Here is a 12,109-nt window from a genome sequence, read left to right on the forward strand (position 1 = left end):
TGGTGGCAATTTCTCTGATCCCTAATTTCAAACAGCAACAAGCAAGAGAGCAAGGCAACACCGTCTCCCTGGTTGTCTTCCCTGGCTGTCTCACACTGATTACAGCACGATCAGACATCATACAATCTGTGACTGAGAACAGAGGGGGGTGACAACATCAATCACTGTTATGATCATTATAACTACTTATTTTTTCCCCTAGTGGACAGCATGCTGAGAGACTGTACAAAGCCTACTTTGATGATAAGTCCAGCTGTCTACAAAGTTGCATCTAACAAGAAAAATCTTCTTGGTTGGTGTTTCTGTGGAAAACATCTCATCAAATGTTGATCCGTGGTCTGAAGCAGGGTTCCTGACATGAAAAGCTTGCTGTGGTTTTGAACTAGACATCTGTAGGAGCATGCACATCATGTCATATCAGTAACATCACAGTGGCTGAGCTGCACAGATCTCTCTGACCTCTACATGTTATTTCACACATGTGCTTCCCAGAATGCTGTGACAGGAGATAGTACAGTTGATAACTTTAGCTTTAAGCAGATAACGTCCCCTCAGAACTAATGTTGTTTAGAGGTTTTAAAGTATAAAACTAATCAGCATGTAAAGGAAATCCTAAAGCCCAGTGGAGAGCAAACACTCAGATAGCAGATCTGATGTGCATTTCTTGAGGTGCAGATATTAATTTTTCTGTGGATCTGATGCACCGCAGCAATCAGATGAGAAATCAGAGACCTGAAAACAGCAGGTAGAGAGTCAAAAATATTGGCAATTTCTCCAAAATATAAGATATGCCCACAGCAGAATGAAATAAGCTTTTGCCCTGTGCCAAATGTTTTGCTTCTGCCATCTTACACCAGGAAATCTCTGACAAAAGAATCCATTATTGAGGTTTAAATCAGACCAAACAAGATCTCATCTGAATCAATCGTTCTGCCTTTTTGAGCATCTGCATTGCAAAAGTTTACTTTGTGATTTGCCTTTAATGTGATTTTTGATTGTAATCACCCCTTCAAAATTGGTATATGACCTATCTATGTTCTTTTTAAAGCTTACCTTAAAAAGGTGAACAGTTTGCTCCCAGTGATACGAATTTTAGTGCCATGCAGGTTGACTGTCACAGGAAAATGTAATTCAGACCGTTAGTGTCTATTAGCATCACCTACTTTAGTTGAGCGATAAAATATTATAGCAATTCACATATAAAAACATGTTTTACACACATTTTCTCACCTGTTATTTTTGTTGCTGTTTTTAAAATTTCTTTTAAATGTCTTGTTCGTTTTATCTCTCGGTAGTTTCCGATGTTTCTATCACTATCTTATTCATTTCTAGCAACAAGAAAACTGCTATGTTTTATTTAGCTTTACAAAAGTTACTCTTCATTAAGATAGTTTTGACTTAGCACCGTTTTATCACAGACTTCAACATCTTTTTTAAAGATTTGCCTGTGACTATGCTTCCACTACACTAAACAATAATTTAAAAGTGACACTCTTCATTTTTGCTCCCAATTTTCACAGGTTTACGTTAAAGATCTGTCACAGAAAGATCTGTGATCTGCTACAAAAAGCCATCTCCAGTGTCGTTTCCGTGAATTTGCTGGTACATCCAACCAGCCTCAAAACTGCACAAGTTGGTTACAATGACAGTTTGTGCAATTCTTTGGTTGTGTAAAACCAATTGTTGCATCAGCTGTCCAGGTGGCTGGTCTCAGACAATCTTGCAAGTGAAGAAGCTGGATGTGGAGGTCCTGGGCTGGTGTGGATACACCTGGTTTGCCGTTGTAAGGTTGGTTGAATGTACTGCCAAATTCACAAAGACAACACTGGAGGACTTATGGTAGTGAAATGAACACCGGCAACAGCTCTAGTGGACATTACTGCAGTCAGTCAGTCAAATGTGTTGCATTTATTTTTTGTTCAGTCTAGCTGAATGTTGGAAATTGATGCAGCAATGTTGCTGTCATAGCACTATCAGTATTATTACTCCACCAGACAATTTCCCTGGACAGAATGGGCTTCCTTAAGTTTTACATTGGAAATTGATGCAAAAATCAGTTTGTTGGTAACATAATTCAAAACTACCTCAACTTTAATTTTTAATTGCAAGCTCAAACATTTAAATATAATACTGATACTCACCTCTTGCAGGGTTAAAATGTGTCTCCAAAAGGTTTATAGTTGACTTCTTGGAAGAAGGTAGTTGTAGTTAGCTAACGTTAATCAACTGTTAGCTGCTAATATTTAGCTTGGATTTACAGATTGAAACAGATTTACAGCTGTTTCAACGTGACCCATTATGACAACAAAAATGTATAAACTGTCCACAGAAACCTCTCTCGTAACTAAATACACCAAGCCTCGGTGTTTCTGTATATTCGCTACATTACGAAGTTGCTAATACGAGACTCTCTAAGCAGCCGCTTAGCTAACAGCTTAAGCTAACCGCGCTAGCAACAAACATGCTATTAGGGCATATTTTGGACCAGTGGGAGAAATAGCTGCTGTATTCTGGTTTCCCTACACAAATGCACTGGTTTCATTTCCTCTTTCTTGTGTCTATTCCAAACAGAAACAAAAAATGCTTGCAAAAAATGACAAGCTGTGTATCGGTGGTGTGTTTGCAGACCCTCACTGGACAGTTTATCAAGTAATGTCCATATCTCTGTATTTCTGTCCTAAAAGCTCAATAAAAATGGTTCCCTAGCCAAAATACCGGCTTTAGTTTTTTCCACGAAGACCTAACTTAAATTAAGGATGGTTAAATTCTATTTCGCTGCATTGATTTTTAGGATCCTTGTCTCCTTCATGCTTCCTCACTGTCACTCTCACTGGAGCACTTGAATATAACAGAGCCATCATTCGTGTTGTTAGTAACACCTGTGCTTTTTCCTAATGTGACAGGTCAAAATGTCTGCTGTGAGAATGGCCTGTTTAAATTAAAATACAAATGTGACAAACCGTCCTCCAGCCCAGGCCCCTTCATTCTGTGGCTCAGAGGAAGAAAACTATCCTCTCCACAGGTGGAGCTCATTAACAGAGGAATCACAGGTGTCTTTAGCAGTTAGGACTCTGTTGTGCATGCTGTCTTAGCCTGGCACAAAATGGAGTCAGGATGTGCCATAAAAAAAAAAAAAAAAAAAAAAAATCACAATAATATCAGCAATAGTGATGTTATATATATTCCTGACGGGGTGGAGAAAATGATAAAATATTGCGACATCTGAAATTAAAAATAATTTCTCATAGAGCATCAAAATTATGAGTAGAAATTATGACAGACAATCTTAAAATTTGAACTGTGTAAATCAAAGTTATGGCATGAGAAGTCAAATATGACATAAAGTCATATTTATCAAATATAAAGTCAGGTAATCAGTAATAAAATGTTGACTTTCTAAATCAATGGCAATAGTAAATAAAATAAAAAATTGAATTAAAATATCTAATTTTGTCTCAAAATTTTGTCTTTGTATCACAAAACCTTTATTAATCTTTTACTTTTTAAAATCGAAGAACCCCCCCTTTTTTTTTAAATTAAGGGCTTAAATCGGTTTTGTACTAGAAATAGATGCAGAAATTGTATAATATACAATCAAACCTACATGGAACTATTGTAGCAGAAGTCTGAATGCATGAACAATGCATGTTCTCTATCACTCTGCTATCCGGTTTGCTACAAATGCACCATTTAAAACACATCACTGCACTCTTTACTCCTCTGTAAACTGGCCATCCCTACACACCCGGCGTAATATTCACTGGTTTATGCTTATATATAAAACTCTCCTTGGTCTGTCTCCTCCTTATTTGTGTCGGTTGTTGCAAACCACATCTGCTGCCTATAACACTTGTTCCGCTCACCATATTCTGTTGAAAATCCTCAAAACAAATAGTGTACTTGGACAGTCGTCTTTCCAGGCTGCTGCAGCCAAGGACTGGAACGACCTGCAAAAAATGCTAAAGCTGGAAAACGTCATTCCCAAGTCAATTTTCAAGGGCACGATTTTGGACACTCTCACTGAAACATGCAGCTGCTCTTGACCCAGTAGTATTTCTTTCTAGAACTTCTGTCTGTAGGCTGCCTTCTGTTTGCTCGTATGCTTCCTCTTCCTGCTGCTATTGTTGTTGCTCTGCCAGTCTGTCTTGCTATTTGTTGTTTGTCTGTTTGTATGTTTGTTGTTGTTTGTTGCATTGCTTGTTTTGTTTTTGCTGATGTTGCATTGTCCGTCCTGCTGCATGTGTGCGCTATTTTTGTTGTTGCTGTGCTGCATGATGCTGCTCTCTGTTAGCCACTTCATGCTGTTTGTCCCTTATGTGGTGCACCTTGTATGTGTTGCTGTTTCTTTTATCTTTTGATACCCCTCTAATCCCTGTCCCCTTCTCCTCAAGAGGCTCTTGCCTTTTGCCAGGCCGCCATTGTAAATAAGAATTGGTTCTTAATGACTTGCCTGGTTAAAGGCGCTGTGTGTAAGAATGTGGCCAAAACGGTTACTGCATTCAAATTCAAAATACTGCCACGAGTTGTGTCCGCCCCCCCCTCCCCTACAGATTCGAGGTTGCTGGACAGCAGCACACTGGAGACTGATTTGTTTGCCCATGGGCGGCTGCCTTGGCAGGGCCGCGTCGCCGCGTCCTTTATCTCCTTTTTCCAGCGGACCATTGGAAAAACGCTGCTAACGCTGCTGCCGGTGTTGTGTCCCTACTGGTTTCCAATTTAACTGGTTTCCTTACCGAACAGCTGCAGATGTGCTTTGCCTCCGTCAGCAGATTTGTCACAAATTCACAAACATACACAACATATTACTGGCGATTTTAAAGTCGCAGCCCACATCTACCACAGCGAATATGCTTCTGTAAGTGAGCACTATGTACCAGCGACATTAAAAAAAAAAAAGAAAGGAAAGAAAATATGATATACACAAACTTGCGTCAAGCTGGACTCGATTTCACGTCAACAAAAGACAATATAACACAAACCACATGTCTACCTGTGTGAGCCACTGAGACTCACAGAGTGCACAGCTTTCCTCAGGTATTAGTAAATTACGTCAGCATCCAGGTAACATTTTGATTTGGGCTGACCTGAGACAACTGCTTACCCTCGGCTTGCCTTGAAAATACCCACACATATTTATCAATGTTTCTTGTTCTTTTTCCACGAGTCTACAAACATATTCAGTGCCGCATTACAGTCTGCATAACACTGCACACTATGACAAAGCCTGTCATGTTTAAAAAGTGACGATCTAACTCGCTCACTGTGTACCTGTAGAGACAGAGATAACAGCATGACGTCACCTCTCTCGGACCATGGCGACATTTCTTTTAGTGTGCGTCCATAATTGTGAGTTTGTTCTTAGAGCTCATATGTCTCCATCAGAGCTAGCTGCCAGGTTGTCATAGAGTGTAATAGGCCTACTATTATTATTGTGTCATGGTAGTTAACGCTTATACAATTCCGTTTGCTTTTTTAAAATTTCGGCCGACTTTTCTTTTTTTTACTCGGTCACGGAAGTCATTTAAAATGCAGCGAAGCATAATACTTAAATTAAAACATAGGCTACTGATGTAACACTCAAATTAGATTTTAAAAAGTGCAAGTACACAAAAAACTACTCAATTACAGTGATGTGAGTAAATCTAAGTCCTTGTTTCACCTCTGTAATGATCCAGTGGCTTTAAGTGCTTGGTTTTTATTTACATATTATTAAGCGTATTTTGAGAGCATTTTCCGAGTTAGATCGTCACTTTTTAAACATGACAGGCTTTGTCATAGTGTGCAGTGTTGTGCAGACTGTAATGTGGCACTGAATATGTTTGTAGACTCGTGGGAAAAGAACAAGAAACATTGATAAATATGTGTGGGTACTTTCAAGGCAAGCCGAGGGTAAGCAGTTGTCTCAGGTCAGGCCAAATCAAAATGTTACCTGGATGCTGACGTAATTTACTAATACCTGAGGAAAGCCGTGCACTCTGTGAGTCTCAGTGGCTCACACAGGTAGACATGCGGTTTGTGTTATATTGTCTTTTGTTGACGTGAAATCGAGTCCAACTTGACGCAAATTTGTGTGTCATATTTTCTTTCCTTTCTTTTTTTAATGTCGCTGGTATGTAGCGCTCACTTACAGAAGCATATTCGCTGTGGTAGATGTGGGCTGCGACTTTAAGATCGCCAGTAATATGTTGTGTATGTTTGTGAATTTGTGACAAATCTGCTGACGGAGGCGAAGCACATCTGCGGCTGTTCGGTAAGGAAACCAGTTAAATTGGAAACCAGTAGGGACACAACACCGGGATACAGCTGAGGAGGAGCCGGCTGCTAATGCTATGTACCAGGACACTGCTAATGCTGCTGCCGGGATACAGCTGAGGAGGAGCCGGCTGCTAATGCTATGTACCGGGACACTGCTAACGCTGCTGCCGGGATACAGCTGAGGAGGAGCCGGCTGCTAATGCTATGTACCGGGACACTCCTAATGCTGCTTGCCGTGCTGCTGTAGCTCAGTCGTAACTGTAACTGATGCTGAGACTCTACTGACTGCGTGACTGGTAGACGGCGGTGGGTGGCGCAACAGGCCAAAACACAAATTCAAAACATAAACATGATTTGACTGTAAATTTTTTTTTTAAATGCGAATATTCTGGCTGTACTATTGTTGTCGGTGAGATCAGTATGTTATATGAACATTATTCCTTAGTCTCTGTGACATATTAGGAGGATTTTACTACTATTTGCTTTAGATTTCTTACATATAGCTTCTTTAAATAAAGGTTAAAAAAAACAAGAGTAAAAACAGCATGAAGAATATCTCCTTTGGAAACATTTATTATTAGAGGTCTTTATTCCAGTTTGATGAAGCCAACAGTTACTCTCCACAGTTACATTCGACAACCACTACGTTCACCTGACACACAGGTAAACCTCCACATCCCCTGTTCACAACTTTATTCACATCTGTTGGTTACACAACCATCACAAAATAGTGATTTCTCCCTCGATTCATATTTTTAACATTCCAGGCATACATATTTATATTTACTATTTGTACAACATATTGCCATTAAATCCATTCATCCATCCACCCCACCCTCATTCACATGCACACACATGAACACTGTACAGATTTATCAGTGGAGACATGTTCAAAGGCTGTTTGCCTTAAGATCTGATATCTATGAGTCGAGGAAAGACACAGCTGAGTACCATTTGTTTCTTTTTCAAGCTCTGACTGCCGCAAGATGATTTGTTCTTAAAGCCAAATGGAGGAGGTGGAGTGCAGATATATTACAGAGTGACAACCTCTAATGTGTTCAGAGGACCCCGGTCCAGTATTTCATTAGGGGAAAAGGTAGGAGAGCCAGATTTAGAGAGAGATGGAAAGAGGTAGAAAGGGGATCAAAACATTTAAAATATAAGGAAAGTGAATGGGAGAAGATGTTCTTAAACATCATATATTTCCTAAATAAAAGACCTCCATATCATCCCTTCTTCTCCTTCTTTCCTCTCTTGGTGTCTAAATGTCTAAAGCCAAGCACAGCAGTTTGGTTTCTTCTGTTAGTTCCCCAGTGTGGTTCATACAGGCGTGATGAGTCTATACAGGTCATAGGATATACAGTACAGTACATTCTCCAGCCTCCAATACTGACGCCTCCTCTTTATTCAGAAGCTACTGAGGCCCATTCCTCTGCTTTGGTCTCAGCCAGTCTGTGCAGTAGTAGAGGCTTGTTTGGCCCCTGCATTAGTTTTAGGAATCCAGTGTCAGGACAGGAGCGCGTCACCTTTGCAGTAAAGTGGCACAAATGCAGCTGCAGGAGAAAAAGAGATACTGAAAAGTGCAGAGAGTCTAAACTTTTTTTTGGTCGCTAGTTAGTTACATCTACGCGTTGGTTCATGACATGTTTGCGTGGCTTTGGTCCGGAGGTTGTACAAGCGTAGAAGCCAGTGACCGCAGTTTGGTTTAAGATGAAGAGAAGCTGCCCGGGCCCAGACTGGACCGAGCCAAGCTAAGCCAAGCCAGGCTGGGGTGTTTATGGCAGGGCCTCGCTGGGTTAGGAGGAGCTCTGCATTGGGAGTGGAAGAGAGAGAAAAAACAAAAGAGGCTCATCCTCCAGCGTCTCTTTCTACCTGCCGAAAATGTTCTCGTACTCCAGCAGTATCAGCTCCACTATCTGGTTCTGGTAGACCATGTGGACCGCGATGTTCCAGGTCTCGGTTTCAGGCCGCAGCAGCGTGGGGCCGAACACGATGGCTACACTCTGGGTGGTCATACGGTTTTCCTCACCGTAGTCGATCACCCTGGAGGAACAAGGGAGAGTAAGACAGTGTCAAATATAAACACTCTAAAGGAATAATCAAGTCCCAATGTCCTCAACCAAGACGATAATAAAGTCCTAATGTCTACAGTGTCTACAGCTGTTGGTCAAATTTGTTGCCATATCAAATTATGTACATTATTTATCACAAATAAACAAGTTTCAACAAATAAATTTGATCAGGGTTTAGACCTTGTCTACTTTTGCGTCGGGATCGGCTGCAGACTGACTTGGCAGAGATGGCTGCCATCTTGTTTTTACATGGGTTAGTGTATTGCACTCTTACTACCACTAGATGGCACAAAAGAGTGTCCACGATTTCAGGATGACAAAGTAGCAGGAAATAGAAATACTAAAGTGAAGTAGCTCAAAATACCATTCAAGTAAATGTAAGTAAGTAAATGTACTTAGTTGCTTTCCACGACGGCTGGCTGATACAGTGGAGGACCTTCAATTTATGTGCTAAAGATAATATTTGTCAGTGTTTGGCTTCTGACAGGCTGTTAAAGAGTCACTGGTTTATCATGACCAAAAATATATAAAGTGATGACTTTAATAGGTCTGCATTCCTGGAAAAAACATCTCTACAGTGGTCAAATAATTTGTCAATTGACCGATCTGTCATCAGAGAATAATCACTGGATAATTGGAGTAAACTAAAACTACCGAACATTGTCTGGTTCCTGCCTCAGTTAGGAGAATTTGTTGCTTTTCTCCATACATGTTTGAAAATTGAATACTTCAAGTATTCCTACATTTGCAGATGTCACTTTGGACTCTGGTAAATAAAAGGGACATTTTTCACTGTTTCCTGTCATATTGTAGACAAAAAACAAAACAAAACAAAACAAAAAAAAAACATGAATAAACAATTAAAATAATCTTCTGTCAAGTGCTGCAGCCCTAAATCTCTATATACATTGTTGTATGTGTGTAGAGAATGGTGCCTACTCATTGTTGTTTTGTTGTTTAAATAGGGAAAAATAAATCAGTAAAAGACAGTGTTTTTCTTACTTCCTGAGGTGTTTGAAGAGAGCCTGCATGGTGTCGTGGTTAGGTCTGGGCAGCTGTCTGACCAGATCTTTGATGGACTGAACTCGCTGTTTGTAGTCTGGAATCTCTGCAGCAGAGAAAACACAACATTCATCAATTCAAGTCTGATGTGAACAATCTGGATTCATCAGAAAACAACATGCATTCTTATTTCATACTGTGTCACTGATGCAATGTAGGATAGAGTGCACCTTGATGCTAGTGGTTTATGGCCCCTAATCACTATGTGAATGGTTTTCTGTGTGGGGTTTGGGGGCTTAAGAGGTCCATGCAAGTTTCTGTTAGGTTTCCAAACTCAGTAATTTGATTTTAATTCCCAACTGGACAGTAAAAAAGAATAAAAGCTCAAATCAAACGTTTCACGATCAGAAAATATCAATGCATTCAATCTAAATTCTCCAAGTGAGCAACAAAATCTGTAACAAAAATCTCTTGGCAAGGAACTCCTGGAAAAATGCTTATTTATCTGAGATTCATGACAATGAGAATGTTGGCAAAATGGTGGCTAAAACCACTGTGAAATCTATTGAGTCCAGACTATCTGTGTATACAGGCTACATTTCAAAAATACAGACAATACATTCACTTTAGAGTGTGAATTAATGCATGAATAAATAGATACATGTGTGGTACAGCTGTGTGTGTCACATACTGATGGCGCTGACAAAGTCATGGAAGAGAGCGTAAGAGAAGAGAGGCTCCGGCAGCTCTCTGAAATACATCTTTAAAGCTCCAGTGGTCACATGGATGTCCTCCCACTTTGCATCTGCCAGGTTCACCTTCTCATCTGGACACACACAAAACATGTCCACAGATACTTACAAAGTCCTATCTGACCAAAAGAAAAAAACACTGCAGAAATACAAATGAGAATATTTCCACATTGTTCTCTATGTGTTTCCAGAAAGCAATAGCTTACCATGATTGACAGCAAAGCGTAGTTTTTGTATGATAGCCAGGTTGCCACTAACTCTGTACAGCCCGTCTATGCACAGACCTGCAGGGGATCATGGGAGGAAAACATTAATTAGTTCAGTCATATCTGCAGATTATTCTTATGGTTTGTTTCTTTGCGTCAAGCAACAGAGGAGAACCATAACAGTCCACACCCGCCCTATATGACATGACCTTTGTTATCTCAAGGCAGTAACCCCACCCTTCTTTTACTGCAGCTACATTAACTATCATTCCCTTCTAAAACAGGTCTGGTGCCGTGACACATATGAACCCACCATTATTCTCCACGTGGTCGATGCACATCTTGACAAAGATCGGTACAGTGCCGCTCTCCCTGTGACACAAACTGGACAGACTGCAGCCGAACACCTGATCTGAAGACACGGGGAGATAAAAACCACGGTCATAAAAGTGTCCAAAGTCCATGTTTTGTTGCAGCGTGAGTTTCATCGACACCTCCCTGTGCCTTATTACTTTATATTAGAGATAAAAGGACAGTTTTCTTTCTGTGGACTCTTTAATGTCATGTAGGCTGAACAGATCATGAAACAAACTTTTATTACTGAACTATAGAACAAGAACTTTTCCTGATTCCTGTGAGCAAACTGACTCATTGGATGATATGTAATATAAAAACAAGATAAAATTAAGGTTAGTGCAAATGGATTTACGTTAAGAAGCTCTTAAACCTGTGGTTAAAAACCAGCAGCAAATGTACAGCATCGACCTACAATAGTTCTATATTTCATTAAGGTAATCTGATAGCAAAACTAACTTGACATTTATTGATTTCGCAAAAGAAATTAATCAAACTTTTTGCTGCCTATAATGACTTTTTTAATTCCATAATATCTCAGGAACTATAAGAAACGCGGGAGAACTGAGCCTTTTTTTTTTTTTTTACAAATATGAGAAAATGTCTGTGGTTCTAAGGGGAACTCATTGCCCTCTGATACCTTTGATGTATCCCTTGTCTCTGACGGCCTGCAGGGTGGGACGGCGGGTCAGGAACTTCTTCAACTTGTGTCTGGTCTTCTTGTTGTCCGAGGCATCCATGCTGGCGGAGGGCTTCATGGCTGCAGAGGAGAAATGGGACAGGACAGCGTTGTCCACCGCTCGTCTCAACACACTGATCGGCATGACGGGTTTGGAGGAAATGAAACTGATATGCAGCTGTTTTATAGTGCAGGTAGGGCACATGGCAAATGACGATTTCATTTTCAGTCTTGTATAATGAACAGTATGCACCCTTTTAACCCTGTTAACATATTTGCTTCTTTACCAATTAATTAAACTGTGAAAACTCTCATTTTTTTGTTTCACAGAAATGTTTATGTAGTACTTTACTTTTCAAATACCACCACCACTGTATGTGTTCATTTATCTGTTCAACATAGTGCACAGACCTCGGCCTTTCTTTGAGTCTCTGTGTTCTTTCTCCTTGTCATGTTTCTCCACACCAGGCGACTCCGGCATGTCCTCCTCAATGGCCTCATCAGATTCCCAGGCCTAAGACACACACACACCCACAAACACACACAGATATACAGTAAGATACAGGTTATAAAAACCTTTATCTGCTGCACCTTTGGACTCTCAGAGCAGGAAAACAGCAAATTTTATCTGTTGATTATTAAGTGAGTTGACCTGAAAACAATGCCATCTCCACCTCCAGGGTTATTTCAGAAACAACTGTCAAATATATACAGTTTTTCCAATTTTCAATTCAATCAATCAATCAATTTTATTTATAAAGCCCAATATCACAAATCACAATTTGCCTC

General features: G+C 40.2%; 1 protein-coding gene across 7 annotated transcripts in view; it reads right to left on the minus strand.

Moving 5' to 3' along the window:
* Positions 1–6,812: 6,812 nt before the first annotated feature.
* The window catches only part of LOC117272019 (rho GTPase-activating protein 12-like), a 59,564-nt gene continuing 54,267 nt past the window's right edge, over positions 6,813–12,109 (minus strand). For all 7 annotated transcript variants that reach the window (XM_033650674.2, XM_033650681.2, XM_033650680.2 and 4 more), the window contains 7 exons: positions 11,732–11,834; positions 11,282–11,401; positions 10,601–10,699; positions 10,288–10,365; positions 10,021–10,155; positions 9,330–9,435; positions 6,813–8,298 (listed from right to left, as the gene is read on the minus strand). In XM_033650674.2, coding sequence (XP_033506565.1) covers positions 8,124–8,298; positions 9,330–9,435; positions 10,021–10,155; positions 10,288–10,365; positions 10,601–10,699; positions 11,282–11,401; positions 11,732–11,834 — 816 coding nt within the window. In that variant the 3' untranslated portion in view covers positions 6,813–8,123. The remainder of the gene's footprint in view (positions 8,299–9,329; positions 9,436–10,020; positions 10,156–10,287; positions 10,366–10,600; positions 10,700–11,281; positions 11,402–11,731; positions 11,835–12,109) is intronic.

The sequence above is a fragment of the Epinephelus lanceolatus genome, chromosome 12 (genome assembly GCF_041903045.1).
Source record: "Epinephelus lanceolatus isolate andai-2023 chromosome 12, ASM4190304v1, whole genome shotgun sequence".
NCBI lineage: Eukaryota > Metazoa > Chordata > Actinopteri > Perciformes > Serranidae > Epinephelus > Epinephelus lanceolatus.